General features: G+C 41.9%; 1 protein-coding gene across 6 annotated transcripts in view; it reads right to left on the minus strand.

The window, feature by feature from the left end:
- The window catches only part of cfap206 (cilia and flagella associated protein 206), a 121,382-nt gene extending 93,986 nt beyond the window's left edge, over positions 1–27,396 (minus strand). For 4 of the 6 annotated variants that reach the window (XM_086061199.1, XM_086061197.1, XM_086061201.1 and 1 more), the window contains exon 1: positions 26,776–27,167. In XM_086061199.1, coding sequence (XP_085917325.1) covers positions 26,776–26,880 — 105 coding nt within the window. In that variant the 5' untranslated portion in view covers positions 26,881–27,167. Of the gene's footprint in view, positions 1–26,775; positions 27,168–27,196 lie in introns of those variants that run through there. The other 2 variants (XM_086061198.1, XM_086061202.1) reach the window with 2 other exon arrangements.
- Between the last annotated feature and the right edge of the window lie 185 nt (positions 27,397–27,581).

Raw genomic sequence — 27,581 nt, forward strand, 5'->3', positions numbered from 1 at the left:
ACTGCTCTATACTGCGGTCTGCCTCAACCGATGGCACCCCACCCCGGCACCCACCCCCCAGTTATGTGGTGCATTAAAATTGGAGGGGAGTTGTAGGGCGAAGACGGTGTTTCCACCCTACCCCCCCCCCCCAAAGTGTGTTATGTGCCCTATATGTCAATAAAAGTGTATTGTGCAAACCTAGTGCAGTGAGTTAAGAGGAGCGACCAGCGGGCCCCCCCCCCCCAACCGGGCGGGGGCAGGAGGCGCACACGCCCACCAATCCCCCACCCACCCCACCGGGTCGCCGATAGGGCTCGCCCCCCGGATACTGGGGCCCGCCCGAGGTGCCAGGAGGTCCACCGGAGCGGGGCGGGCACAACACCAAACCCACCCACCCCCCCGGCCCCCGGAGCGCCGAGACCTGGCCACGGTTACAATATTCAATGTGGGGCATGATCAACATCTTAAGGCTTTTCTGACAAAATTTCAATTGGATCCCTCAAACGCGCTCAGCACAATAGATAAAAATGTAAAGTATGACATTTCTTGTCACCACAAGGTGGCCGACATATATAACCAAATATTATATAGATAGTTTCAGGCTGTGGCTATTAAGATGCATGAGAAGTTTGGGATTTTTTGGAGCTTGTACAGCGGAGTTATTAAGCATTTCCTCTTTTTTGATGAACTAAATATTAAAGGTTAAGTTACAATATTCGGTGTAGGGCATAATCAACATCTTAAGGCTAAAATTACAACTGGATCCCTCAAGCGGGCTTGGCACAATAGATGAAAATGTAAAGTATGACATTTATTTTTATTTTATTTTTCTTAGAGAGCTCAGTTCAGTTCATTCGGTAATCTACATGTTATCATCATTGCTCTTTTTTTTTCTCTTTTTCTTTTTTGTGCGTGAGTATGTGCATGTGCGGGTGTGTGTGTGCATGTGTGCGTGCGTGTGAGTGTGTACTCCTTAATTCACCTAAAACCTATTAAAAATCCCATACCGTTCACCTAAACCGAATACTTCAGAATCCAGCTAGAGTCGTGAGGTTGTCAGGAGACCCAAGGAAGGATCATAGAAAAGGGAAGTGAAATCCAGCATCGACCAGACATCACCTTCTACCCACCGGATTACCAACCAGAATCTTTCACCAACCCCAGAAACATCTAAATTCCAACAAATTAGGGAGACCTCAAGAAACCAAAGGAAAGACAGAGGAAAGGAAGGAAGGATAGATGAAGCAGAGTGAGATCCACAGACATCAGCCTTTACCAATTCAACGACCAGAGGAAGAAGCAGATTGTGTTTGAATTTTAATAGATGCTGGTGTGGTGGATCTGGCATGCATGAAAACCTCCACCAGAGGGGAGCCGTTGACCCCGGCCAGGACAGAGCAAGCACAACCCCCAGGGCCCCCCAGGCCACGGCAGCGCCAAGGCACAACCCCGAGGCCCCGCAGGGGCCACCGGCCGGAGAGCAAACCCAGGAGCCCGGAGCGCCCCCCACCCCAACAAGGCCTGCGCCCCAAGCCCAACGCAGCAGAACGGGGCACGGCAGGCCCGCCAGGCACCCCACTGGCCCACAGCCCCCGCCCCCCACCCACACCAGCCACTCACCACAACCCAGCCCCAGCCGCCCCCAGGCCCCCAAACTCTTAAACACTCCCCCCACCCGTTACCACCCCCCACCCATCTAACCAAGCCCCCCCCAACCAAGGGTGCATATTTTTCCACACTATAGGGTGCTATATGTTGTTATGGCAACTTCATTATATCAAATTTTTCGGGGTGCCCGAGGAGTGTGCAAAGTTTGGTGAGTTTTCGTAAATGTTTACATACCCAAAAATTAGATTGTTTACTAGAGCTGCAGGCAGCTATAAAGGGCCCTCGCAGCCCAAGCTACTTTGGGATACTTGCAGGTTGGGGTACTGGCACGTTGGGGTAGTGGCACATTGGAAGCAAAATTTCGTTGAAAATGGCATAATAAACCTTGACATATGTAATTTTTTTTGCCAGGTGTGATGAGTGTGTAAAGCTTTTTGGTCAATGACAAGACCCTCAAAAATCAGCGTCCTATATTATTTTTTGGCAATGAGTTTCCCCCATTAGCATTGATTTAAAAGTACATACATACATACATATATATATACACATACATACATATATATATACACACACACACAGACATCATAGTTAGTTTTACTCGTAGCACAATATTGCTTTTATTGTCAATAGAGGGCATCATAAATAAATAAAGTACATAGTACATATGTATGGATTGTTCTGATGTCACTGAACATTTTGAGTGGTGGAAAGTAAAAACAATATTCATAAATGACAGTTATCACACTTACAAAGAGTATCCAAATTTGGGACAAAATACCTTAGGTGTCGTAATTTTTTTATTGTCGACCCATAGAGATACCTTCAGGTCGTGACTATAAACATACAAGAGAAGTTTTGGGTTTTTGGGAGCATGTACCGGGGAGTTTTTGCGTATTTTGTCTGTAATAGCAAAGGAAATATGAAGCACAAAATATGATGCCCCGCCCCCGTCATATAGAATTTTGAAAACTTACGATTATTTTCCCCCTGTTGATGGCCCAGGTCTTGACATGGTCCAGGCCAAGATTGAAGTCAATTGGATCAAACGTGTAGGAGAAATGTGCAAGAGTATGCCCCCTGTAAATGTTTAAAAAATTGGCAAAAATCGTACATTGCAAAATTCGTAGCTCACTTCCTGTTCATTTCAGCATATGGGTACAGGATACTTTTTTGTAGGTCTTGGGCTCCCTCAAATAGCACATATTTTTTTGTAGATCTTGCTTAAACGTACAACCGAGGCTGCTTCATTAAAAATTTCTAGGGGGCGCTAGGGAGTAATTTTTGTAAAAATCGCATAATTCATGTTAAATATCGGTCATTTTGCTAGGCCAGATGTGTGTGCCAAGTTTAATGAGTTTCTGTGTATGTTTAGGGCCTCAAAATTGGCGTTTTCTTGGTTAATAGTAAATTGCTATGGCCACAGTGATTCACAAAAGCTCACAAACTTCAAGTTAAGACATCATAAAGGCCAAAACACTCTTCTGAGCAAATATGAGGTAGATTCAGTTAACAAGGTTGGAGAAAAAAGTAGAAGAAAAAATGTAAAGTATGACATTTCTTGTCACCACTAGGTCACGCTACATGTATAACTGAATATTATCATATAGATGTTTTCAGGCTGTGGCTATTAAGATGAATGAGAAGTTTGGGATTTTTTTGGAGCTTGTACAGCGGAGTTATTATGCATTTCTTCTTTTTTGATGAAGGAAATATTAAAGGCAAAATTTGAGGCCCCGTCCCCGTCATATAATATTTCAAAAAGTCAAGATTTTTTCCCCAGTTGTTGTCCCAGGTCTTGAGATGATACATGCGAAGTTAGAAATAAATCAGATGAAAACTGTTGGCAAATGGGCAAAAAAAATGACCACAGTGAATGTGCGAAAATGGGCGAAAATTGGACATTCAAAATTTCATAGCTCAATTCCTGTACATTTGAGGATATGGCTTCCACTGATTTTTTTGTGTCTCGGGGCGCTTCACCTGCCTGTCAATTTTTGTAGCCCTCGGTCAAACGTGCCGGGATTGGTGCATATTTTTCCTTGCTAGGGGGCGCTATATGTTACGTTGTTATGGCAACGTCATAATATCAAAATTTTCGCCAAGCCCGAAGAGTGTGCAAAGTTTGGTGAGTTTTCGTAAATGTTTAGATCCCCAAAAATGAGATCGTTTACAAAGAAGAAGAAGAAGAATTAGAGCTGCGGGCAGCTATAAAGGGCCCTCGCAGCCCGAGCCACTTTGGGGTACTGGCACGTTTGGGTAGTGGCACATTTGAAGCAGAATTTATTTGAAAATGGTATAATAAATCTTTACATACTATGGATTGTTGTTTTTTTGCCAGGTGTGATGAGTGTGCAAAGCTCAATGAGTTTTGCTCAATGTTAAGACCCTCAAAATCAGCTTCCGTTTTATTTTTTGACAATGAGTTGCCCCGATTTTAATGTACATATATACACATCATCATTAGTTTTACTCAATATTGCTTTTATTTTCCATACAGGACATAATAAATGAATAAATAAATAAAAAGTACATATGTATAGATGCCACTAAAAAATTTGATTGGTCGAAAGTAAAAATAAATAATCATAAATGACTTAGTTATCACACTTACAAAAGTATCAAAAATGTGTACAAATATGAAAATACCATGTGTGGGGTGATTTTTTTTTTTCGACCACAAGGGCTAGGTGGCGCTATATTTATAAACAACTATTGTCATAGGGATACCTTCAGGTCGTGACTATAAACATACATGCGAAGTTTGGGAAATTTTGGAGCATGTACCGAAGAGTTATTACGTATTTCGGCTTTCATGGAAAAGGAAATATGAAACAAAAAATATGATGCCCCACCACCGTCATATAGTATTTTAAAAATTCACGAATTTTTTCCCTTTTGTTGACCTAGGTCTTGACATGGTCCAGGCCAAGTTTGAAGTGAATCGGATCAAACGTGTAAAAGAAATGGGCAAAAGAATGCCCCCTGTAAATCAAATAAGATCTGCAAAAATCGAACAATCAAAAATTCGTAACTCACTTCTTGTTCCTTTTAGCATATAGCTCCAAGAGACTTTTTGGGGAGGTCTTAGACTCCCTCATATACGGCCACGCTCTTTGGCGAAAAGTTACAATATTCGGTGTTCGGCATGATCAACATCTTAAGGCTTTTCTGACAAAATTTCAACTGGATCCCTCAAACGGGCTCAACACAATAGATAAAAGAAGAAAGTATGACATTTATTGTCACCACTAGGTGGCGCTACATGTATAACCAAATATTATCATATATATGTTTTCAGGCCGTGGCTATTAAGATGCATGAGAAGTTTGGGATTTTTTGGAGCTTGTACAGCGGAGTTATTCAGCATTTCCTCTTTTTTGATGAAAATTTGAGGCCCCGCCCCCCGTCATATAGTGTTACAAAAAGTCAAGAGTTTTTCCCAAGTTGTTGTCCCAGGTCTTGAGATGATACATGCCAGGTTAGAAGTAAATCGGATGAAAACTGTTGGCAAATGGGCAAATAGAATGACCACAGTGAATGTGCAAAAATGGGCCAAAATCGGACATTAAAAAATTCATAGCTCACTTCCTGTACATTTTAGGATATGGCTTCCACTGACTTTTGTGTGTGTCTCGGGGCGCTTCACGTGCTTGCCAATTTTCGTAGCCCTCGGTCAAACGTGCCAGGATTGGTGCATATTTGTCTACGCCAGAGAGTGCTATATGTTGTTATGTTGTGGCAACTTCATAATATAACATTTTTCGCCGAGCCCGAGGGGTGTGCAAAGCTTGATGAGTTTTCGTAAATGTTTAGATCCCCAAAAATGAGATTGTTTACAAAGAATAATAATAATAATAATAATAATAATAATACGAAAGAAAAACAATAGGGACCTCGCAGCACTAGAGCTGCGGGCTGCTATAAAGGGCCCTCGAAGCCAGGGCCACTTTGGTGTACTTGCAGGTTGGGGTACTGACACGTTGGGATAGTGGCACATTGGAAGCAGAATTTCGTTGAAAATGGCATGTTAACCTTTACATGTGTAATTTTTTTTTGCCAGGTGTGATGAGTGTGTAAAGCTTTTTGGTTAATGATAAGACCCTCAAAAATCAGCGTCTTATTTTATTTTTTGGCAATGAGTTTCCCACATTGGCATTGTTTTAAAAGTATGTGTGGGAGGGGCGGAACTGTCAACTGATCATCACCTGGCAGACCCAAACTTATTGTGAGGGTTTGCTGGGAACGTCTGGCGGAATCACGTCAGAAAGAGTTTCAACACCCACCTCCGGCAGAACTTCTCCCTTGTCCTGGGGAAGGCGGGGGACATTGAGTGGGCCATGTTCCACGCCTCCATTGTTGAGGTGGCCGATCGGAGCTGTGGCCGTAAGGTGGTGCCTGTCGTGGCGGCAATCTTCGAAGGGATGCCGCCAAGCTGAAGAAGGAGTCCTATCGAGCCTTTTGTCTGTCGGAGGCAGCTGACAGGTACCGGCTGGCCAAACGGAACCCGGCTTCGGCGGTCGCTGAGGCAATAACTTGGACATGGGAGGAATTCGGTGAGGCCACGGAAAACAACTTCAGGACGGCTTTGACGAAATTCTGGTGTACCATCCGGCGTCTCAGGAGAGGAAAGCAGTGCACCATCAACACTGTGTATAGTGGAGATGGGGTGCTGCTGACCTCGACTCGGGACTCTCTCGGGGTTCGAGGTCACTGAGGTGGTTGGAATGTAATGGATGAGATCCGCCCGGAGTTCTTAAAGTCTCAGGATGTTGTGGGGCAGTCATTTGTTGACACGCCTCTACAACATCGCATGGACATCGGGGACAGTGCCTCTGGATTGGCAGACCGGGGTGGTTAGTCCCCTTTTTAAGAAGGGGGATCAAAGGGTGTGTTCCAACTATAGAGGGATTACACTCCTCAGCCTCCATGGTAAGGTTTATTCAGGGGTGCTGGAGAGGAGGGTCCGTCGGGAAGTCGAATCTCGGATTCAGGAGGAGCAGTGTGGTTTTCGTCCCGGCCGTGGAACAGTTGACGAACTCTACACCCTCGGCAGGGTCCTCGAGGGTCTGGTAATTTTACTTTTACAGTGTTTCCTCAGATGGAGCCCTCTTAGATCATCTGTTTTGCTTTGTTTTGAATGTTTGTTTATGCACTTTTTTTGTGGGTTGTTATTGTGTGTGTGTGTGTGTGGGGGGGGGGGGGTCTGGGAATTTGTTTTTAAAGTATGTAAAGCACTTTAAGTTGCATTTTTTGGGTATGAAAACTGCTACACAAATAAAGATTGATTGATAAGTATTGTCGAAACGAAACAAACTATGTTGTGTTGTGTCATTCTGCTTTGCATTCTGGTGTCCAAGTGTTTTAAGTGTACGCATCGCACGTCTGAGACGTCTCGCAGGGGAAAAGGGACTCATAGCTACGTTGTTGTTAGCTCGCAGGTTAGTTTTTTTTATTTTGTCAAATATTTTTATTGATGTTTTTCATTTTTATAATGCGTACAACCAAGGGGGGACATAGAATTGTTATTGAACAAGTTGCTATCAGCATTTGCAAAAAGAAAAGTTATACCTACATATTTCAATCCGAATAAAGGTACATGAAAGGCAAATGTTATTCCCCACCCAAACAACACATTCAATCTCACATTCACACCATACACTCTAAACCTAAGGGAAAAGCACAATAATAATTAAATAATGAAAAAGCAGGGATAAACAAATTATTGAATAAAGCAAATAATAAACAAAATAACAACTAATTGAGTCTCTGCATCAATATGCAATATGCTATATGTAGCAAAAAAGGCTGCCATGTGTTGTGGAAGGCCTGAAGGGAACCTTTGAGGGAGAGTCAGATCTTCTCAAATTGAACACATTGTAAAAAATTATGAATCCACCTATTATGTGTGTGGGAGGGGTTGAATGAGTCCACTTTAGGAGAATGAGCCTCCCCACAAGCAAGGTGGTAAAAGCTATAATAGTTTGTGCAGATTTGGACAGAGTGGGCATTTTTTCTTTCTTTTGGACATTCCAAAAAGGGCAATGAGTGGGTCAGGGTTCAATGTGATACCTAGGACCTTCCCTATTGTATCGAAAATAGCGTGCCAGAAGTCATTAAGTTTGCGGCACGACCAAAACATGTGCAAGTGATTAGCTGGGGAGAGTTTACACCTGTTACATTAGTCAGATTTGTCTGGAAACATTTTCGCTAGTCTAGCATTGGTGAGATGGCTCCTGTTTAAGAGGTTGCACTGCAGTATCGGTGTCGTGTACAGTTTAAAGAAGAATGCACGAGACTAAGCATCTGATCCCACTGTTTGTCAGAAATTGTAATATTAAGGTCCTGGTCCCAGAAGGATCTCAAGGAGTTAAGGGTTGGATTTATCTTAAAAATAAAATTATACAATGTTGAAGTTTGGGATTTTTGTGACACATCAAGTAAAAGGAGAGAATCCATCTACTATAGAGTAAGGGATAATTTTCCTTCTTAAGCAACAGGGTTATTGACGCTTTGGAAAACATAGAAGGTAATTGACCGTTAAGAAACGCATCGTTAAACACCCTTACCAGAATGGGAGCCAGTATGTTAGAATAGTTTTTTTTTTATTCTGTGGAGTAACCATCTGGGCCAGGAGCTTTAGAACTTTGTAAGGAACTTATGGCTTCCCGAACCTCTGCGACTGTTATTGCAACTCCCAGATTACAAAAAGTATCGACATTTACTTGAGAGTATGTTAAGCAGTCCAGAGAATTGGGCACTGGCCATTCGCAGGGGAAAATCTCAGAATAATAAAGTGTGGAGTAATAATCGGAGAAAGTATCACAAATATCCTTGGGGTCTGTCAAAACCTTCCCAGTTGGAGATGATATCCTAGGAATAAGCCTAGAAGCGCTCACCGCTTGGGCCTGGTACGCCAATAATTTGCCTGGTTTGTCAGCATGTTAAAAAAATAAAAACACTGCTTTGTTTGCAAAAGTTGAACCTCAACTTTGTCAGTCAATAACAAATCATATTGAGATTGTAATTGCAACCTTTTTTTTGCAAACGCAGGTGAGGGGCTAGTATCATATTTGACATCTGAAATACGAATTTCTTCTGCAAGATCTTCTAATTTAGCAAGCTCAGTCTTTATAATGAGAAACAAATGAGATAACTAGCCCACGAGTGTAAGCCTTAGAAGAGTCTCACAGTATATTGCTACTATAGGGCCTGTCATTAATTTAAAAAGAAAAGTTAATTTGCTCAGTGAGAAAATCTTTAAATTTAGCTTCAGAAAGCAACTGGGAATTCAATTTCCAAAATTTACGGGCCCGTCTGCAAAGGGACAAATTAATATCAATCGATGTTGGGGCATGATCAGAGATAACTATAGAATGGTATTTGCAAGCAGTAATGCTCTGTAACAACTTATCATCCATAAGGAAAAAATCTATTCGAGAAAAACGGTGATGCACGTAAGAAAAGAACGAAAATGTCTTATCAGAGGGGAACTCTGTTCTCCAAGGGTCAGACAATCCCAATTGGTCTGCATGGAATTTCAAGGTAGTGGCTGATTTGTGGGTCTGGTAGATGATCTATTGAGCACAGTATCCTGTACATAATTAAAGTCGCCCCCAATAATGATCAGGTGGTCAGCAAGACGAGGTAAAGAGGAGAACATTTTTGTTATAAATGTATCGTCAGCCTATGTGGGGGCATACACCGAGGCCAGAACCACAGAGATATTCATCAGTTTGCCCGAAACTATTACAAAGCGTCCATTGGGATCACTTATAGAGATAGAAGGTTCAAAGGAAATACCCCTGCGAATGACAATGGCACCCCTGACCATCTCAGTGAAACTTGAGGGAAATAAGTGGCCCATCCAAGCTCGTTTCATGCGGGAAATGTCAGAATCGCGGAGGTGGGTTTCAACTTCATCAACTTAATTTATTCATTTGTCAGATGTGCCATACATACAAGACATACAGCATTACTAAAATGACAGTCCTCTCAGACCTAGTACAAAAATATACTATACATTAAAAACTAAATAATTTAAAACAATTGTGCAGCCCTCACTGCTGTGAAGTAAGTGTGTGCGTGCGTGCGTGTGTGTGTGTGTGTGTGTGTGGGGGGGGTGCGTGTGTGCGTGTGTGTGTGAAAAGTGTCATCAGTAGCTGAAAACAAACGGTAGCAGCAGCGTATAGTTCTGGGCATGGTGGATGGGCATCACGACTGCTTGGTGGAAGAGAGTGGCGGGCAGGGAGGAAATTAAGCATCATGACCACCTTGTGGAAGAAGCTATTCTTTAGCCTGCTGGTTCTGGCCCTGAGAGTCCGTAGTCTCCTCCCCGATGGCAGCAGGCTGAAGAGGCTGTCTCCGGCGATCCTGGTAGTGGGGTGAGGTGAGTGTGGTAAATGTCCAAAAATGATGGGAGAGAGGTGCCTATGATCTTTGTGCTGCTCTCACGGTGCGGTGGAGGGTCTTGCGGCCGGAGACGGTACAGGTGCAGAACCACATGATGATGCAGCTGGTCAGGTCAGGTAGGCAGGCAGTCACAAATTGAGACGCACACAACAATTACAAATTTGTGTGTCGGCAGGCGAGTGTACAACGTAACCTAGGGTGAACATATTTTCATATCCAAAAAAAGAGGACACTCAGCCTGACCTCGAGATACTTGATACTCAGATACAAGATGCCATACATTCAAACTATTTTAACATATGCCTCCTCTGTATAGGTAGAAAATAAAACAAAAAAAACATCACTCTCTTTTGAAGTCTTACATTTTTTGCTCCGCAATCTTTTTTTCTTTTTTTTTCTCGAGCGGGGTTCGTACCCATCGCCTCCGCTGCGGCCGCTCAACACTTGCCACTCAGCTAAAGTTCTGGGCCACCGTCAGCCAGCGCGCAGTCTGCCAGCCACAGTAAACACTGCAGTGCACTCTGCCTCCCATTTGTCGCACAACGAAAAACGGACAATTTCAAACCCACCCGGACACCCGGAAAGAATGTAATAAAGTGAATATCTCCCTGTAAAACAGCCTAATTCCTCACAAAATCAAGGTAGCAATAGCAATAGCAATGCCAAACACCATGTAAAGTGAAACAGCCAGTTAATCGAAGCACATCCACGAAGCCAATCTTTCCTTTTGCACCATTCTTTGTGAAAAGTACGGATAATTCTTTGTCCCTTATTTCCCTTATTAGATCCGGTAGCTAAGGCGTTGGTCTCCCATCCTTCAAAAGATGGTGTTTTCCCTCAAAAAAAAGGCGTGAAAATTGTTTTATATTCTCCAGAGTAGCGTCATCTTATCGCTTTGCTGTGCACTAAGTGTGTTTTAAATTCACGAATGCACTGTGCGAACGTACGTTCGCATAGGAATAATACAGCGACGTAAAAAGGCTGCGTAGCGATGTGCCTATTTGCGTAAAGGACTTCTACTGGGAAACTGACTACGCATGCGTGAACACGCAGACAGGGCTGGGAAAAGCACAGTAGCGGTGTGCCTTCAGGAGGATAATTTTTGCAGCATTTTTGCCTGCAGGCCAGACGAAGTAATGAGTCATTTTTAATTGAGGTATGAAAATCACCAAATGTTGTCACTTTTAAACTTATAGGTAGTGTAGGCTTTTTGAAATGAAATAAATAATTAAAATAAATAGAAAAAGCCAAACAGTTTCAACTTTTATTTCAGCCTGGGGTTGGCAGGCCTACCTTGCCTATCCTGACTGCACGTTACTGGTTTGGGTCTATAATGATAAAATAGTAAATTGACTGCTTTTTATATACACCAATCCAACATTGGGATCAGTGTATAAATTACTGCCGCAAAGTCGGATCGAATTGGAATACGTGGGTGAGGGGGGGGCTGTAATGTTTTCAGCCAATTCTACATGTTGAATCGGCGTTAGGGCATTTGATCACTGTGATTGGCTGTTAGCTAGCGAATCAGCGCACAGGGCAAGAAGAGGAAGTGACGAACGTGGATAAACAGTAGTGATGGAACCATGGAACATGGACCTTTTTTCCGCCGCTCATTTTGCGCATCGTCACCCTGCTGTACACCCTCCGCATTTGAACGTACAATGTCTGTCTGGACAGAAGATCGGGAAGATGACTTTCTTTCTTTGGTTCAAGAGAGACCAGCATTGTATGATATTACTGTTAAAAGGTTTGCCGACAAAGCCCCCGTAAAGAGGTTTCTGGTTGTCTTTAGAAATAATGACTACCGCTGCCGATGGTATGGAGGGGAATTACTTCTCGCGCATGCGCTGAAGGTACGTAATAGTCTGGGTCGGTGCGCTGTGTATTTACGTCATTTTTCTATGCGACATGCCAACATCTGGGCTGACGCCACAGGGCTTAGGCGTATCTAGGCCTTTTGAACATGGTGTTCGTAATGGACAATCCGCGACGAGCACAGAACACCGCTCAGGTTCTGACTGTTGGGGGGGCTTCCTCCCAATCACGCCCCTCCAGGTGTCACTGTCATTGCCATATGAGTGTTGAACACTGCAAAAAAGCCATACTAAATCTAAACAAAACGTTCTCAAATTTAGACACATTTTCTTATTTTCAGCAAAAGATCTGCCAAAGGGGCAAGCAAAATTAGCTTGGCAAGAAGTCAAAAACTAGTATATAAATCTAGCCCCAGCAACAGTTCTTAAAATTGATAAAATTAGCTTATTACAAGAAATCCTGTTATGTACTATTTTTTTAATCATCTTTTCATTATTTAAGATATATATTTTTAGATTAACGATAATAATAGAACAACTTACTTGGGAATTTTATATCACAAATAAAGCTTACATTAGGACATATTTTCTTGAAACAGAACGTTTGGTTCCAAACCTTAATGTTAAATGTTAAGCAGGGAGGGAATGGATACCATTTTTTATAGTCTTTGGTATGACCCGGCCAAACTATTTTGCAAACCATTATTTGTGTTTATTATGAGATTTTCCCCCCTTAATATTAGCACTAATGTCTTATTAAGAAAAAGTTATTTATTATTATTATTATGATATTTTTTCTAAATTTGAGGTAAATTTTCTAACGCAAAAACAATTTTTCAAGATCGTTTTTCTTGTGAGAAAATGAGAGAACATTTTCCAGAAACACGTGTTTTTTTTTGGTTAGTTTTTTATTTTATTGTATTTTCTTAAAAAACGTTTTTTTGCAGTGAAGTTTACCAGCAGAACAAGGGAGTACCCAGGGGAAGCACTCTCCAGCACACCCTCCAAGGGCTCAAAAAGAAGGGGGTACTCTGAGCTGCTGTTTGGTACAAACAACAGTCAGGAAAGGGCCCCCCGACCCGAAAGTGGAGGGAGGCTACCCTCTCATCTACCAGGGTGAACCCCAACGTACAGGCAACATGCCGGGTGCATAAGTATGCCCTCTCACTATGGGCAACTCCAGAGAGGAAACGAGTCCAACCCCTCTCGAGAGGACTGTTACCAGAGCCCAAGCTGTGTGTGGGCGAGTCTGACAATGTCTAGTCGGAACATCTCAGCCTCACGCACCATCTGAGGCTCCTTCACTGTCAGAGAAGTGACATTCCATGCGCCCCAAGAGCTAGTTTCTATAGCCGAGGAGCGGTCCGCCAAGGTCTCCGGCCTTGGCCGCCGCCCAGCTCTCTGCTCACCCGACCCCTTTGGCCTCTCTCACAGGTGGTGAGCTCATGGGAAAGGTGACCCACATTGCCTTTTCGGGCAGTGCCAGGCCGGGACCCATGGGTGTAAGTCCTGCCACCAGGCGCTCGCGTTTGAGCCCCACCTCCAGGCATGGCTCCAGAGAGGAGCCGCAGTTACACGCATTTGGGCAAAGGAAAACGTTAATTTTTTTTAAAATCATCATAAAGGGTCTCATAAACCGTGCTTTGTCTGGTCCCTCACCTAGGACCTGTATGCCGGGCATCTGGTCTGGATGCCTCCCTGAAGAGGTTTTCCGGGCATGTCCCACCGGTAGGAGGTCCCGGGGACGACCCAGAACACAATGGAGAGACTGTCTCTTGGCCTGGGAACATCTTGGGATCCTGCCGGAGGAGCTGGATGAAGTGGCTAGGGTCTAGGCTTCCCTGCTAAAGCTGCTACCCCGGATAAGCGGAAGAAAATGGATGAATGGGTGTTTTTTAATCATTTATGCAGCAGCCAATATAGTTAAAAGTAGCCAAATGTAATAATTGTATGGGTCCAATAATAATTAACTTGACGTATTATCAAGTAAATCAGAGGTAATCAACTTTAACAAGAGTTACACTCGTACTGATCTCAAGAGTAGGTGCATACCATCCTATGGAGTAACTGTATAAAACATGGGTTTTAAACATGATCACATTACTCTTCCGTTCTAATCACTTTTTTACGGAAGGAAATAACAGTGATATGAGGTTATCCTGCCTGATGATCACAAAAGGGGAAAAAAGTGCCACGAGAAAGCGTAGTTAATGCGCGTTTTACAACTTGGTCGGAGTGCATTTGCTTTTATTTACAAATCTATACTATCACTTCCTGATTATGTGAGTGCATTTCTTTAATTTCGAAATCCCACCATTTTATGTCTGACACCTTTCTGACAGTGCAAATTTCTCACAGTGCAAATCTTGTGCAGAAATGCTGACAGTGCACGTCTTCCGGACAGATCCCCTTGAAAATTTCAAGTTCGTGGACACTGTGCTCCTAGTAAAAATTCTGGAGCGCTGAAACTTCTCCTTTTCTTCTCCCTAAATGTCTCTTAAAGAGTACAAGATGTTCATTATGATTAACTCTATATGTGACTATTTTTCAGGATGAGGACCATTGGCCTCGAAGTGCCAGATTGATAATGTGAATCTGATCACTCAAAGGAGATCTCCACAATATCAGTCTGGGACTGCTCCAGTGTAATCTGCTTAGGAAAGGCATGACATCAGTACAATACTTTAAGCTGATTGGACAATGCCGCAATTTGTGCAAGTCTACCAAACTTTTGTTTTCACCAATCACAGCAACGGATGAAATTGTTGTTGTCGAGGGAGGTTATTAAAAAATAAAAATAAATAAATACAAGGAAACTGAGTAATTCTGCAAGAACAGAATTCATTGCAGTGTCTATGCATTTGTCCATATTTGTTTCCCATGGCCTTTGCGCTTCCCCAAACACAATTTTCCTTTGTGATTGGTCCAAACTACTGGTGAAAATCAGCGAGCTCGGATGGATTCTCAGGGGTTTGTGAACTCACAAATCCGCAAGAATTCTTCTTGCAAGCAAGGTTACAATTCAACATGATGGACAGCAGCAGACTGGACCACGGAGGTACCGGGGATCTCCCCGGTGGGCTGCCGGTCCGGGGGGCCGGTGAGCCAGGCCACCGAAAAAAATAACAATAATAAGAATAATAAAAATAGGAACAACGCATAGATCGGCATTAGTGCCGTGAGCAGGGGCTGACTGACCACTGGGGATTTGGGAAAAATTCAGAAACGGCCGCGGTCCGTGACCGGTGTTTATTATTATTATTAATAACACATATGAATCTTTTAAGGAAATATATGTACAGCCAGCCCACTACTTTATAAATACAGGCCAACTCGCCTAGACGCGAAAGCCACAACAAGCCCACAACGGCCGCGCTCACCGGCCGCCACTTGCGAGGAGCACACATACGGCTGGTGCCTGGCAGAGTGACTCGCCCAAGTCAGCGTCAAACAACACAAACTCAGAGCAATGCGTGACCAACTGACCGTTTATGCTTCGTCGGATTGTCGCTTTGTGACCAATAATAAGCAGCGCTGCAGCAGCCAATTAACTACAAACACTAGCGCACGAGCTCATCAACCCACAGGAGAGCACAAGTTAGTTGTAGGAGTTTGCTACTAGCAGGATATAATGAGGGAGAAGAGAAAAATGTTGAAAAGAAAGAAAGCAGGTGAGAAGGAAATGGGTGGTGCCGAAAGAATAAGATGGAAGAAAATAAAAATGCTTCATAAAAATGCTTCATGAAAATGCGAACAAATGTGAAAAAATTATGGTGCTTTTTAGTGGAGGAAGGGGGCCCCAAGATGGAGAGGCAGCAGAACGTCGACAGGTAGGCCCGGTGGAAATCACATTTAATATGGCTCAATATTAGACCGAGTAGTCCATACATTTAATGCAAAGGATTTAGTAATGGAGCATCATTGATTGATTGTTGTTGCAATGCCCGCCATAAAAAAATCATCAAGAAGACCTACATCTGTGATTTGACCACAACACAGTTAGCAGTTAAGGAATGCTTCCATATTATTTGATATGTAGACAAATTAGCTGGATTACTTTCACATAAGCACGTGTAGTGTGCTGTGATAGTAAGATATGTCACTGAGGTGATCCATGAGAGGCTCATTTGAGTGGTGGACTGTGAGTCATCAATTTTGTGGAGCTACTCGGGATGGGATATGGATGTTTTTTTGTCTCAATATTTTTGATTTAATAAAGCTGCTGCTTTTTCATTTCCTCTTTTATTGAGTACTGCTGTTGTTGGTTAATTTAATGCTTTTTTCATTGCATGTTCAGTTTTGAAGATTTTGTCATGGTTATCTGATTGACTTTCTGTAAATTGACAGGAATTGGATTTTTTTTTGGTATTTGTCATCATTATAATTTTTTACTATGCATGTATGTGATTTGACTGCCTTTGAGAAAACTGCTACGATTGCATTGAACTGTACACTGTTTATTTATTCATTAATTTTACATTTTCACCTTTAGATGGAGTGTGCCTTACTTATTTTTGCAATGATATCTGCACCACTTGGTTACATAAAGTTTCTGAATTTTGTTTACTGAGCTTCTAAATAACCCATTTCTGATGTTAAAGTTTTTGAAAAGTAGTTCACATTTTAGTACAGTCACAGTTGGTTGAGTCTGTGTGAATGTCACCAATAGGCTAGTTTTTTTTAGTGGCAGTGCAACGTTAACATTTTTGTACCAAGTTTAGTAAGGCATTCATCAACAGGGCATCCTAAAGTGCTTTGAAGGTCAACAACATAAGATTCTCTTCAGTTTGTACCACAAAAAAGATGAGACCTAAATTCACTGTCACCGCTTATTGTTTTGTATTTGGAACGTTGGAATGCAGCAGGAGGAGAAAAAAAATTACCTTTGTTTCGTGCGCATCGAATTTGCTGAATTTGGAGCCCAGTCCGTCCCTGATGATGGGCCATGGATCAAAAAGTGCATTAAGCCTACCTGGATGTTCATGATTGTAATCGGTACGTTAATTGGTGTTAAACATATCTTTCTGTTCACTTGGTTATATTTTGTTTTCAGGAATAAATGATTGTTTTGCACCAGGTGTCAAAAAGTGTGATGCAAGGCCACAGAACATTACATTTCTCATGCCATTGCTGACCATCTCAAATGTGTCCTTGCATGTTCTGGGGGTGGAGGCTACCAGAAAAAAACTTAAAAGGGGTGAACGTCATATTTTGGAGTTTCAATTTTCAAATATTCTATTCCGTTTTAATGTTAAGTGTGCCAATTACCGGTAGCGTTCTTAAAAATTATATAATATGGATATGTGCATCTTTTATGCTTTTTTTTGTTGTTGTATTTTTGCCCTTCTTAGAAAAATGTAAATGTTAATGTTTGACAATAAATATTGCACTTTTTTGAATTGTATCTAATTCTTGACTGAAAATCCAGTCATGACTTTGTGATATTGTGATTATATTAGAGGTGTCAGTCGATTTTTAAGCGTAATTAATCGCATGACTTCAATCATTAACTCATGATTAATCACAAATTAGTTGCACATTTTATATCTCAATTTATTATAAAGTGTACAATACTTATTTTCTAATTGTTTATACTCTAGTTAACATACAACTGGGATGAAATGTTAATCTAATAGAAATATGGCTGCATTTTTTTGTCATTGATACAGTAATTTCATAACAATTCATAAAAATAAGTACTGTACTGTAAAAAACGAGTGTGACATTGATTTGTGTTGGTCATTTTTCTGTCACTACATGGCATAATTGCATTTGTAAGACAATGGTGACAGCTCAGTGCATTTTTCTTTTCATATTAAGAGCTGACTAATTTTTTAAATGAAGTAAATTGTAAAATACAACTTGACTCCAGTCCTCACAATTATATGCATTGTTATTTAATTTGTTACTGCAAATTTGTGTTAGTGACTCCTTTGCACAATGTTGAATACTTTTATTTTGTTAAGTTCAATACGGATGCACACTGTAAAATGACGCAACTTTACTGGAAACAAACTATAAAAGATCGTTGTGTTATTTTTATATTAAGAGTTATCTAATTTTTAACATAAAGTAACTTGCGAACTTCTGCACATTCTTAAAACTGTAAAATACAACTTGAAGCCAGTCCCCACAAATATATGCGTTATTATTTAATTTATTACTGCTAAATTGTGTTCTAGTGACAAATTTTCACGACATTGAAAGCTTTTATTTTAAGTTATCGGATGTGCTTTGATTGTAAAGTGATGCCTTTTTACTGCAAACCAGAACTGCTCTGCTGAAAGCAAGTCAAGAGCACGACTATGTGTTACCCTTACAAGCTATTTTCTAGAGTTGCTGAATAAAATACGCCTCAGATCTAAAGATCAAGTGGCTTGGTGTCACTCCAACAGACAAGACGGCTCTTGGGTCAGACAGGGGTGAGAGCCCATGGACACCTGTTGGAGAGCTGGAGCAACCTAGCTCGTTGCTAACGACTAACAGAGTACGTTCTTTCAAAGCAGGGAAACCGGTGGTAGTGCTACACAGTCTAACTGGCTCCTCCACTTGAACATTCTGCCCCTTAAACATTGTGTGTTTTAGCTCCAGTGTAGTACAGTGCATTTCTGTTGGGTAATTTTGACGTGGACGTTTCTGCTGCGTCGTAACTGGACTTCAGTAGAGGCTTTCCAAATAAGGGGCGGTCGTTAATCGAGCGTTAAAAAAATTAGTGCTGTTAAAGCAGGGGTGGGCACACTCGGTCCTCGAGGGACGGAGTCCTGCAGGATTTGGAGGTTTCCCTTCTCCAACACATCTGATATATGATCATCTCATCAGCAAGTTATGCATAAGCTTGGTAACGATCCTGTTGATTGGAACCAGCTGCATTGCAGAAGGGAAACCTACAAAACCTGCAGGACGCCTTGAGGCCTTGAGGATCGAGTTTGCCCACCACTGTGTTAAAGGCACTATAAATTAACGCGATATAAACCTGATAATTTTGACACCCCTAGATTTTATATATATATATATATATAGTTACATTTGAATAATTATGAATGCTGAAGAATAATTTAGGGATGTGTTTTCAACAACTTGGCAACCAAATTTAGACTGTGCATCTTCTAAAATGTTTTTTCCAACGACTTTAAAATGACACCTTTTCACCTTTCAATCACTGTGATTGGCTAGCAACTAGTTAGTTCAGAGTGTACCCCGCCTACTGCACAATACCAGCTGGGATCGGCTCCAGCACCCCTGCGGCCCTTGTGAGGAATAAGCGGTTAAGAAAATGGATGGATGGATGGATATTTTCAACCAAATACAGTAGTACCTCGGAGTTTGAACATAATTCGTTCCTGCGAAGTGTTCAAAGTCCGAATTCTTCAACCTCCGACACATTTTTTCCCATAGGAAATAATGTAAATGCAATTAATCCGTTCCCAAGCTCCAAAAACAGAAAATTCCTATTTTAATTTTTTTTATGTTTTTTACATTTACAGTACGGTACAGTATTTAAACAATAAAAAATAACTTACCTTTTTTATTGTGGTGTGACGGCATCAATGGATGATAAATGCTATGTTAATGCTAGCTTTAGTTGTGTTGAGTTTGTATATTTTACATTGGGCATATTATTAGACTACTAAGCGGTCCTTCTGTGCATTGTTTAACGTCAGCAGGCACGTTGTTGAACAGTTTGGGGGGGGGGGGGTCCTTGTACCAATATTTAAGTAGTCTCGGTAGTTACAACGGCGCAATAATCTCCTTCCTGATTACACTGTGGTTCGTAGCACTATGTTTTTCTTTGCTGCCACAGGCAGCACTGTTGTCTTTCTTTGGGCCCATGGCGAAGAAAATTGCCGTGGAAAAATCAAAATGCACTCGTGAGTATGGAGCACCTCCGGGCGTATTCACGATCTGACTGGAAATGAGCAGTGCATCGTCTACAGCAGTACAGTAACGTGAGCATTCGGCATTGCTCGGTTTCATTCGGCTACCTGTTTTCAAGGTATGTTCGGCTTATCTTGCATTGCTTGGGTGTTCGAACTCCGAAAATGAGTTCAAATTCCGAGGCCTTTTTTACTCAGATTTTTGGGTTGAAGTCCAAATTGTACGAGTTCTGAGACGTTCAAACTCCGAGGTTCCACTGTAAAGACGTTTATTACACTGACACGTTTGCATCTTTTCAACATCCTTTCAACCATTTTTTGTTGGTGTCGTGTAACATGCATGACATGACATGAACAGGTCGTTTGGACTGATGGAACGAAGTATCACGTTCGAGGGTGTTATCAGAAATGTGTCGCAAAAATGGATGTAACAATGTTGTGATGATTAAGGCTGTGCCAACATCATGTCATGGGAAAGGATAAAATATTGAATGTGGGTTGAAGCTCAGTTTATGGTTAACACCTGTAGTTTGAGGCTTCGAGACCGATGGCCATATTTGGCCATATTGCAATATTTTGCTACTCCTGATGCAGCCGTATAGCCCTATTCATTAGTCAGCAATTATTAAGGGCTTACTAGGTTCATAAAACAGCAACTTTTGCATTGGTATACTTCTCAGTGCCAGAATAAAATGTGCTATTTGGTATTGGCCTCCTGGAATGATTGCTCTTGGCTGACCGCGATGTATTTGTGCTCGCAAGCAGAATACAGCACACTCATTGTGCAAGCGCGCAGTAAACAGAGAGAAAGGCAAAAGGTGGGTGCAAAGGGCTCTTCTAATAAAGTAGCTTGATTTCTAATGAATAAATAATGATATAATAAATAATAATAATAATAATAATAATCAATAATGGTATTGATGCCTATATAGTACTTATTCGCGATGATTGTACTTAAATGGCAGTTTGACATGAGTTAGGACCTGTCATTTTACATGCAAGCCTGATGTTATGACATGTAAGCACTCATAATACTGCATGGGTTTCATATATTTTATTATTATTATATTTATTATTATAAAGGACTGAGTATGTGTTGATGATGAGGCAACATTGTGAAATGTTGAGGAGATCCACTGGGTTAGCATTTTGTACTTGAACAAGAATATCACACACAGTACATTATGTTTTGCTGATACCTGCATGGATGACGACAAGTGACGTTGCATTTACGTACTCCCATGAAGGGAGCAACCCTGAAAGAAGGTAATACTATTTTTGGATGAATCTTCCGATACCTTGTATGGGGTGATTTTTTTATGTCATATATGGGTGGACCTTAGGATGTATGCTATAAAAAAGGCATTTTGAGGACTTTAGAGGCTTTTTATGACAACCATTCTCAAATCGCACGTCCATGATGACCTCAGCAAATTTCAAGGTAAATTTAGTCACTATTTGCAGCTGTTATAGCAGGTTGAAATATAAAAATTGACTAGCCCATGTTACAGATTGGAGACTTCTAAAACATTCAGACTTAGGCAGAATAGGAGAGGGAAATTTAGCTCAGTGAAAAGGAAAGCCATTAAATTAAATATAAGCCTCTTCTCCTATTTTACACCAGTTTGCTTAAGTTTTATTCGACTTTTGTGGATGAAGCGGATTAGCTACCCGATTTATTTCACCCAAAAGGATCATAGTTCTTCAACATTATTTGCCTTTTTACTTTGGAAGTTGTGAGGTTTTACTCTCTCTTTAAACCTTGAAGTTGGAGTTATTTATTCAAAAACCGTGAGTACCTGGTTTTAATTCTAATGAGTAAAATGTATATAATTTCGTAATTTTGATTGTTACTTTACTTTTTCTTACTTTTACTTTTATTGAATGTTATAGAGCTTTGCCTTCACAATTTAACCATACTAAGGGGTTTTGAGTTATATTGGAAATTGTTTTTGATTTAAGAATCTTTTTTATCATTTATTCGTTTTTATCCATTTCACTCATTTATTAACCAATATTGGAAATTGTTTTTGATTTAAGAATCATTTAATCATTTATTTATTTGTATCCATTTCATTCATTATTCAATATTGGAAATTGTTTTTGATTTAAGAAGTATTACCATTTTACTTATTTGTAAACCAAATGTATTACTTTTGAATTGTAATAAAACAGAAACATTTTATTACTTTTCGGATTGTTTTGTACCACCAAAGGTATAGATTTTATACAAATTTACTGTTGGATAGTTATAGAGATAACTATATAAAGTAATAATACGCAATTTTATCTGGACTTGAGATTAACTAGCTTGAAGTATTTTGACTTATTTGAAAAAGGAACATAGCCTTTGAGGAGTTGAGATTAATAGTTTGTTTCTTTTTTGACAAAATTAACTCGATAGTTTGTAAACTTTCCCGAATAGGATTTTCTTTAGATTTTTTTTTCTAACCAATAAGAGTTTCCATTTAATTATTGAATTTAATTTAAGTATAATTATTACAATTATTATGTGGATTTGTGTAACCATAGATACACTCAATCATGATTATTAGTATTACCTTTACTATTTTTAGACCAAATTTGAGTAAAGTGTAGAAGCAGCAAGGTATATAAGTTTTGTTGTTTATCATCTCTTTTTCACCCCTATATCTATCATAGCCATATTCTTGACAACCACTTAGATATTATTAGCAAATGAACAACTATACCTTAACATCGGTAACTGCTTTCCCCCGAACTTTTAAAATTACTTCGGCTTAATTTAGATTAAGAAACAAGTCCGAGGGGATTTCACAAAACCACCTGAACTCATTTAGGTCTTAACAAGTGCAACCAATCATTTAGAGAAGGAGCCGCTGTAAAAAGGGCATGTTCAGATTATATCCTTATTTCGAAAAGGTTACTCATTAAGGGTTTATTTGAAGCGAGACCGCTCTGACGCTCTAAAACTAGGGCGGTGAGAGCCCCCCTCAACTCCTTGGTTTCGACCACGTTACTGCGGGAGGAGATAAAGGGGAGCTTTAACCCTTTGAACGGAGAGTAGGCAAGGTAAGCGAGATCCGACACTGGGTGTGTTGCAGTTAAGATGTAGTGAGCACCTTTGGAGAGGTTTGCAGTGACTACTGTTTAAATTGAAGTAAACTTTTGGTTCAGATTGATTGCAGTTTATGACATCAAGTAGCAAAGCTTGTTTACATCTAGCGTTAGACCGCCCCAGCCTGTAACGTAGTGGGAAGGAGTGGGTTTGGCTGGCTTCTAGCTTTAAGCTAAAAAAGACTTCATAAAACACAACCAACTTTATTATTCTTTAGGTACTGATTCGCCTCAGAGCTTTTGAGATTGCTCATTGCCTCACGTTAGAAACGACAGCGTTTGGAAAGTAAGCATGCGACTGTACATTGTCGCTGGCCTATTTTTGATGTCATCCTACCCTGCTACATTAGCAGGGAGTTAAAGCTGCAACAATTGGCGTTCCCACATTGGTAAAGTCTGTAAATGAATAGAAAGTGGAGTCACGCAAACAGTTTCAATGCAAGAAAAATGCTGGTTTTGATTCATTCCCTGAAGTCGTGTTCATAATTCACACAAAGGCTCATGGGGCATTGGAGTAGGTGGATAGAGACACTGTGAAATTTCACATTTTCTGGCGGCCATATTGGATTTTTAAGATGGCTGCCAGCCTGTCACTTCATTATCACTACATCCATTCATCCATCTTCTACCGCTTATCCGAGGTCGGGTCGCGGGGGCAGCAGCTTTAGCAGGGAAGCCCAGACTTCATTCTCCCCAACCACTTCAACCAGCTCCTCCAGCCGGATCCCAAGGTGTTCCCAGGCCAGCCGAGAGACATAGTCTCTCAAGCGTGTCCTGGGTCCTCCCCGGGGCCTCCAGCCGGTGGAACACCTCTCCAGGGAGGCGTCCAGGAGGAATCCGAACCAGATGCCCGAGCCACCTCTCCAAGTCCCTCCCGGATGACCGAGCTTCTCACCCTATCCTAAGGGAGAGCCGGACACCCTGCGGAGGAAACTCATTTTGGCCGCTTGTATCCAGGATCTTGTTCTTTCTGTCAAGACCCACAGCTCGTGACCATAGGTGAGGGTAGGACTGGTAAATCGAGAGCTTCACCTTTCGACTCAGCTTCTTCTTCTTCACCACAACGGACCGATACAGAGTCCGCATCACTGCAGAGGCTGCACCAATCCGCCTGTCGATCTCCCGCTCCATCCTGCCTTCACTCGTGAACAAACCCCAAGATACCCTTTTCCGAATGAGGACCATGTCTCGGATTTGGAGGTGCTGATCTTTATCCCAACAGCTTCACACTCGGCTGTGAACCGCTCCAGTGAGAAGTAGAGATCACAACCTGATGAAGCAAACAGCACCACATCATCTACAAAAGGCAAAGATGTAATGCTGAGGCCACCAAACTGGACCCCCTCAATTTATTTAGCCGAGGCGGCTGCACCTAGAAATTCTGTCCATAAAAGTTATGAACAGAATCTGTGATAAAGGGCAGCCCTGGCGGAGTCCAACCCTCACTGGAAACTAATTTGACTTACTGCCGGCAATGCGGACCAAACTCTGACACCGGTTGTACAGGGACCAAACATCCTGTATCAGAAAAAGGGACACGTTCTTTTTTAAAAAGGGGGGCCCACCACCCCGGTCTGCCAATCCAGAGGCACAGTCCCCGATGTCCACACGATGTTGTAGAGGCGTGTCAACCACGACAGCCCCACAACATCAAGAGCCTTTAGGAACTTTGGGCGTAGCTCATTCACCCCCGGGGCCCTGCCACCGAGGAGCTTTCCAACCACCTCAGTGACTTCGAACCCAGAGATAGGAAAAGGCCCGATAAGAATCCTTGTTCAGCTTGACGACATCCCTTACCGCTGGACACCAGTGGGTTCCAGGATTGCCGCCACGACAGGCAACGACCACCTTACGGCCACAGCTCTGATCGGCCGCCTCGACAATGAAGGCGCAGAACACGGCCCATTCAGACTCAATGTCCCCCGCCTCCCCCGGGACAAGGGAGAAGCTCTGCCGGAGGTGGGCATTGAAACTCCTTCTTACAGTAGATTCCGCCAGACGTTCCCAGCAAATTCTCACAATACGTTTGGGTCTGCCAGGACTGACCGGCATCTTCCCCCACCATCGGAGCCAACACACCACCAGGTGGTGATCAATTGACAGCTCCGCCCCTCTCTTCACCCGAGTGTCCAAAACACGCGGCCGCAAATCCGATGACACGACTACAAAGTCGATCGTCGAACTGCGGCCTAGGGTGTCCTGGTGCCAAGTACACATATGGACACCCCTATGTTTGAACATGGTGTTTGTTATGGACAATCCGTGGCGAGCACAGAAGTCCAATAACAGAACACCACTCGGGTTCTGATCGGGGAGGTGGGGAGGGGGTCCTCCCAATCACGTTCCTCCAGGTCTCACTGTCATTGCCCACGTGAGCGTTGAAGTCCCCCAGCAGAACGAGGGAGTCCCCAGGAGCAGCGCTCTCCAGCACACCCTCCAAGGACTCCAAAAAGGGTGGGTACTCTGAACTGCTGTTTGGTGCATAAGTACAAAGAACAGTCAGGACCTGTCCCCCCACCCGAAGGTGGAGGGAGTCTACCCTCTCGTCTACCGGGGTGAACCCCAACGTACAGGCGCCAAGCCGGGGGGTAATCAGTATGCCCACACCTGCTCTGCGCCGCTCACCGTGAGCAACTCCAGAGTGGAAGAGAGTCCAACCCCTCTCGAGAGGATTGGTACCAGAGCCCAAGCTCTGTGTGGAGAAGAGTCAGACTATATCTAGTCGGAATTTCTCTACCTCACACACCAGCTCGGGTTCCTTCCCCGCCAGAGAGGTGACATTCCATGTCCCAAGAGCTAGCTTCTGTAGTCGGGGATCAGACCGCCAAGGTTCAAGCCCTTGGCTGCCGCCCAGCCCATTAAGCACCCGACCCCTTTGGCCCCTCTCACCGGTGGTGAGCCCATATCACTACAACATATACATAATACATTCATAAATGTATTATGGTATATGGCTATGAATTTCATGTACATATGTTGCTGGCAAATGTACGCAAAGTGCACTTGTATACATGACCAGGATTATACATTTTTCTTTTATTGAAATACATTAACCTATTATTGTATAAACAATGAAATAAGTTAAAACATACAATGAATGAGGGGTAGGACTAGATAAGTTTTCAACTTTTTTCTACTCCCTTTTGAACATATAAACCATGACTAATGCTTGTATAAGTTTTTTTTCTCTCTTCTTTTAAATCTTTATTTTATGTTTCTGCTACTTGTTTATATGTTCAACAAACAAAATAAATAAATAAATAATCAATATACCACAACATTTCTTATAACCAAAAACATAGGGTTAGACAAAAAGTTTGTGATTGTGTGTAACTTAGAAAGGTCATCATGTGGCATATTCAACTTCTGTTTTGAAAATAGTGACTTAAAAGGGAGTCCAGGGATGGGAAAATTTTAACCCTAATATTGAGCCACAAAAAAAGAAAGAAAAAAACAATATTATTTTCTTTCCACAGAAATGGTCAAAATGACATACTGCACCAGACTATTACTTATGAGTCTTAAAGTACTATATGGCAAATCAGTCTGAAAGGTCAAATTATAAAACAGTTGTTTATGGTGGCCATTTTGAATAATGCTGCCATGAGCACCATATTGAACATGCATGATACTCCATATAGTCAGCCTTAAAACATTATTTTAAGAAGGTGTTGACATCCCCCCAAAATTGGGAATGTCTTTGGCTACAAGTGTGCAAATTTTCATGCTTTCGCCACAAAATGCACAATTCCTTTATATGCAGGAGCTGCTAGACTATTTATACATACTTATACATAATGTTTTTATCAAAGCACACCAGATTGAGGCATTTCAAATTTGGGGGTGGGGGGGATCACAATTTCTACCACAATTGTTCTTATATTATTATTTTAAGTTTTTAGCATTTAGGGTGATGTTTCCTCTTTTTTTTCTTCCTTGGTCAACGTATTTGCGTTGCCAGCATTGCCCGCCGTGCCCAGTAATGTTACCTTTGTGGCGAGTGCACTGTCGTCTTTAGATATTGGAGTAATCTGGTTTGCACCCTCGGAGTCTTGTTGGATTCCCGAGTCTTGGTCACTTTGTACACACAGCATATTGGCGATTGTGAGTACTTTTGCTCCCGGTCAGCAAGCGACACGACTAATTATTACCCCCCTGCTGGTGTTCTTTTGAGGCAGTCGTCACAGAGAACGTCGAAGTAGCAGGCCTACGTCATTGCAGGGACTAGTTGACGCAAACGTTTACGTGCGTCGTAATTTTACTTTGCAGACGAGTGGTCGCCTCCGTACACTATACAGTGTTGCCAACGCAGTTGAAATGTTTAGGGACTTTTGAGACCTTACAGACTTTTTGGTGTGTGTTATCACAGACTAATCTCTCAAAAATCATGTAATAAATGGATCTTCTTACCTCGACCGCGTCTATCGACAACGCATCTCCTCTCACTGTACACTCGTGCACTAGTTCCCGAATTATGGATTCAACAACACCTTCAGCCAGAGCCCGAGACATCTATAATAGTGAAAGCAGACACTTGCTGCAATTTAAGTACTGATATGTTGTTGGCAAGTTTGCCACAGCAACAGCGGCCAGTCTGAAGACTGCGTCCAGTAGAGTGCGCTGTAGTTATCTTTTTAAAATGTCATGCCATTAATCAGGGATACAGTAAGTGAGAACAGTACTTAAGTAGAACAGATAGTTCTAAGTCAGGCACTAGCACTCGTGTATTGGAAGCACTGATACAACTCTTTTATTCAAAAAAAAGAAGAAAAAAAGACTTGTAATTAAGTACACA

Source organism: Leptonotus elevatus, chromosome 18 (genome assembly GCF_054856555.1).
Source record: "Leptonotus elevatus isolate MCC_2025b chromosome 18, RoL_Lele_1.0, whole genome shotgun sequence".
NCBI lineage: Eukaryota > Metazoa > Chordata > Actinopteri > Syngnathiformes > Syngnathidae > Leptonotus > Leptonotus elevatus.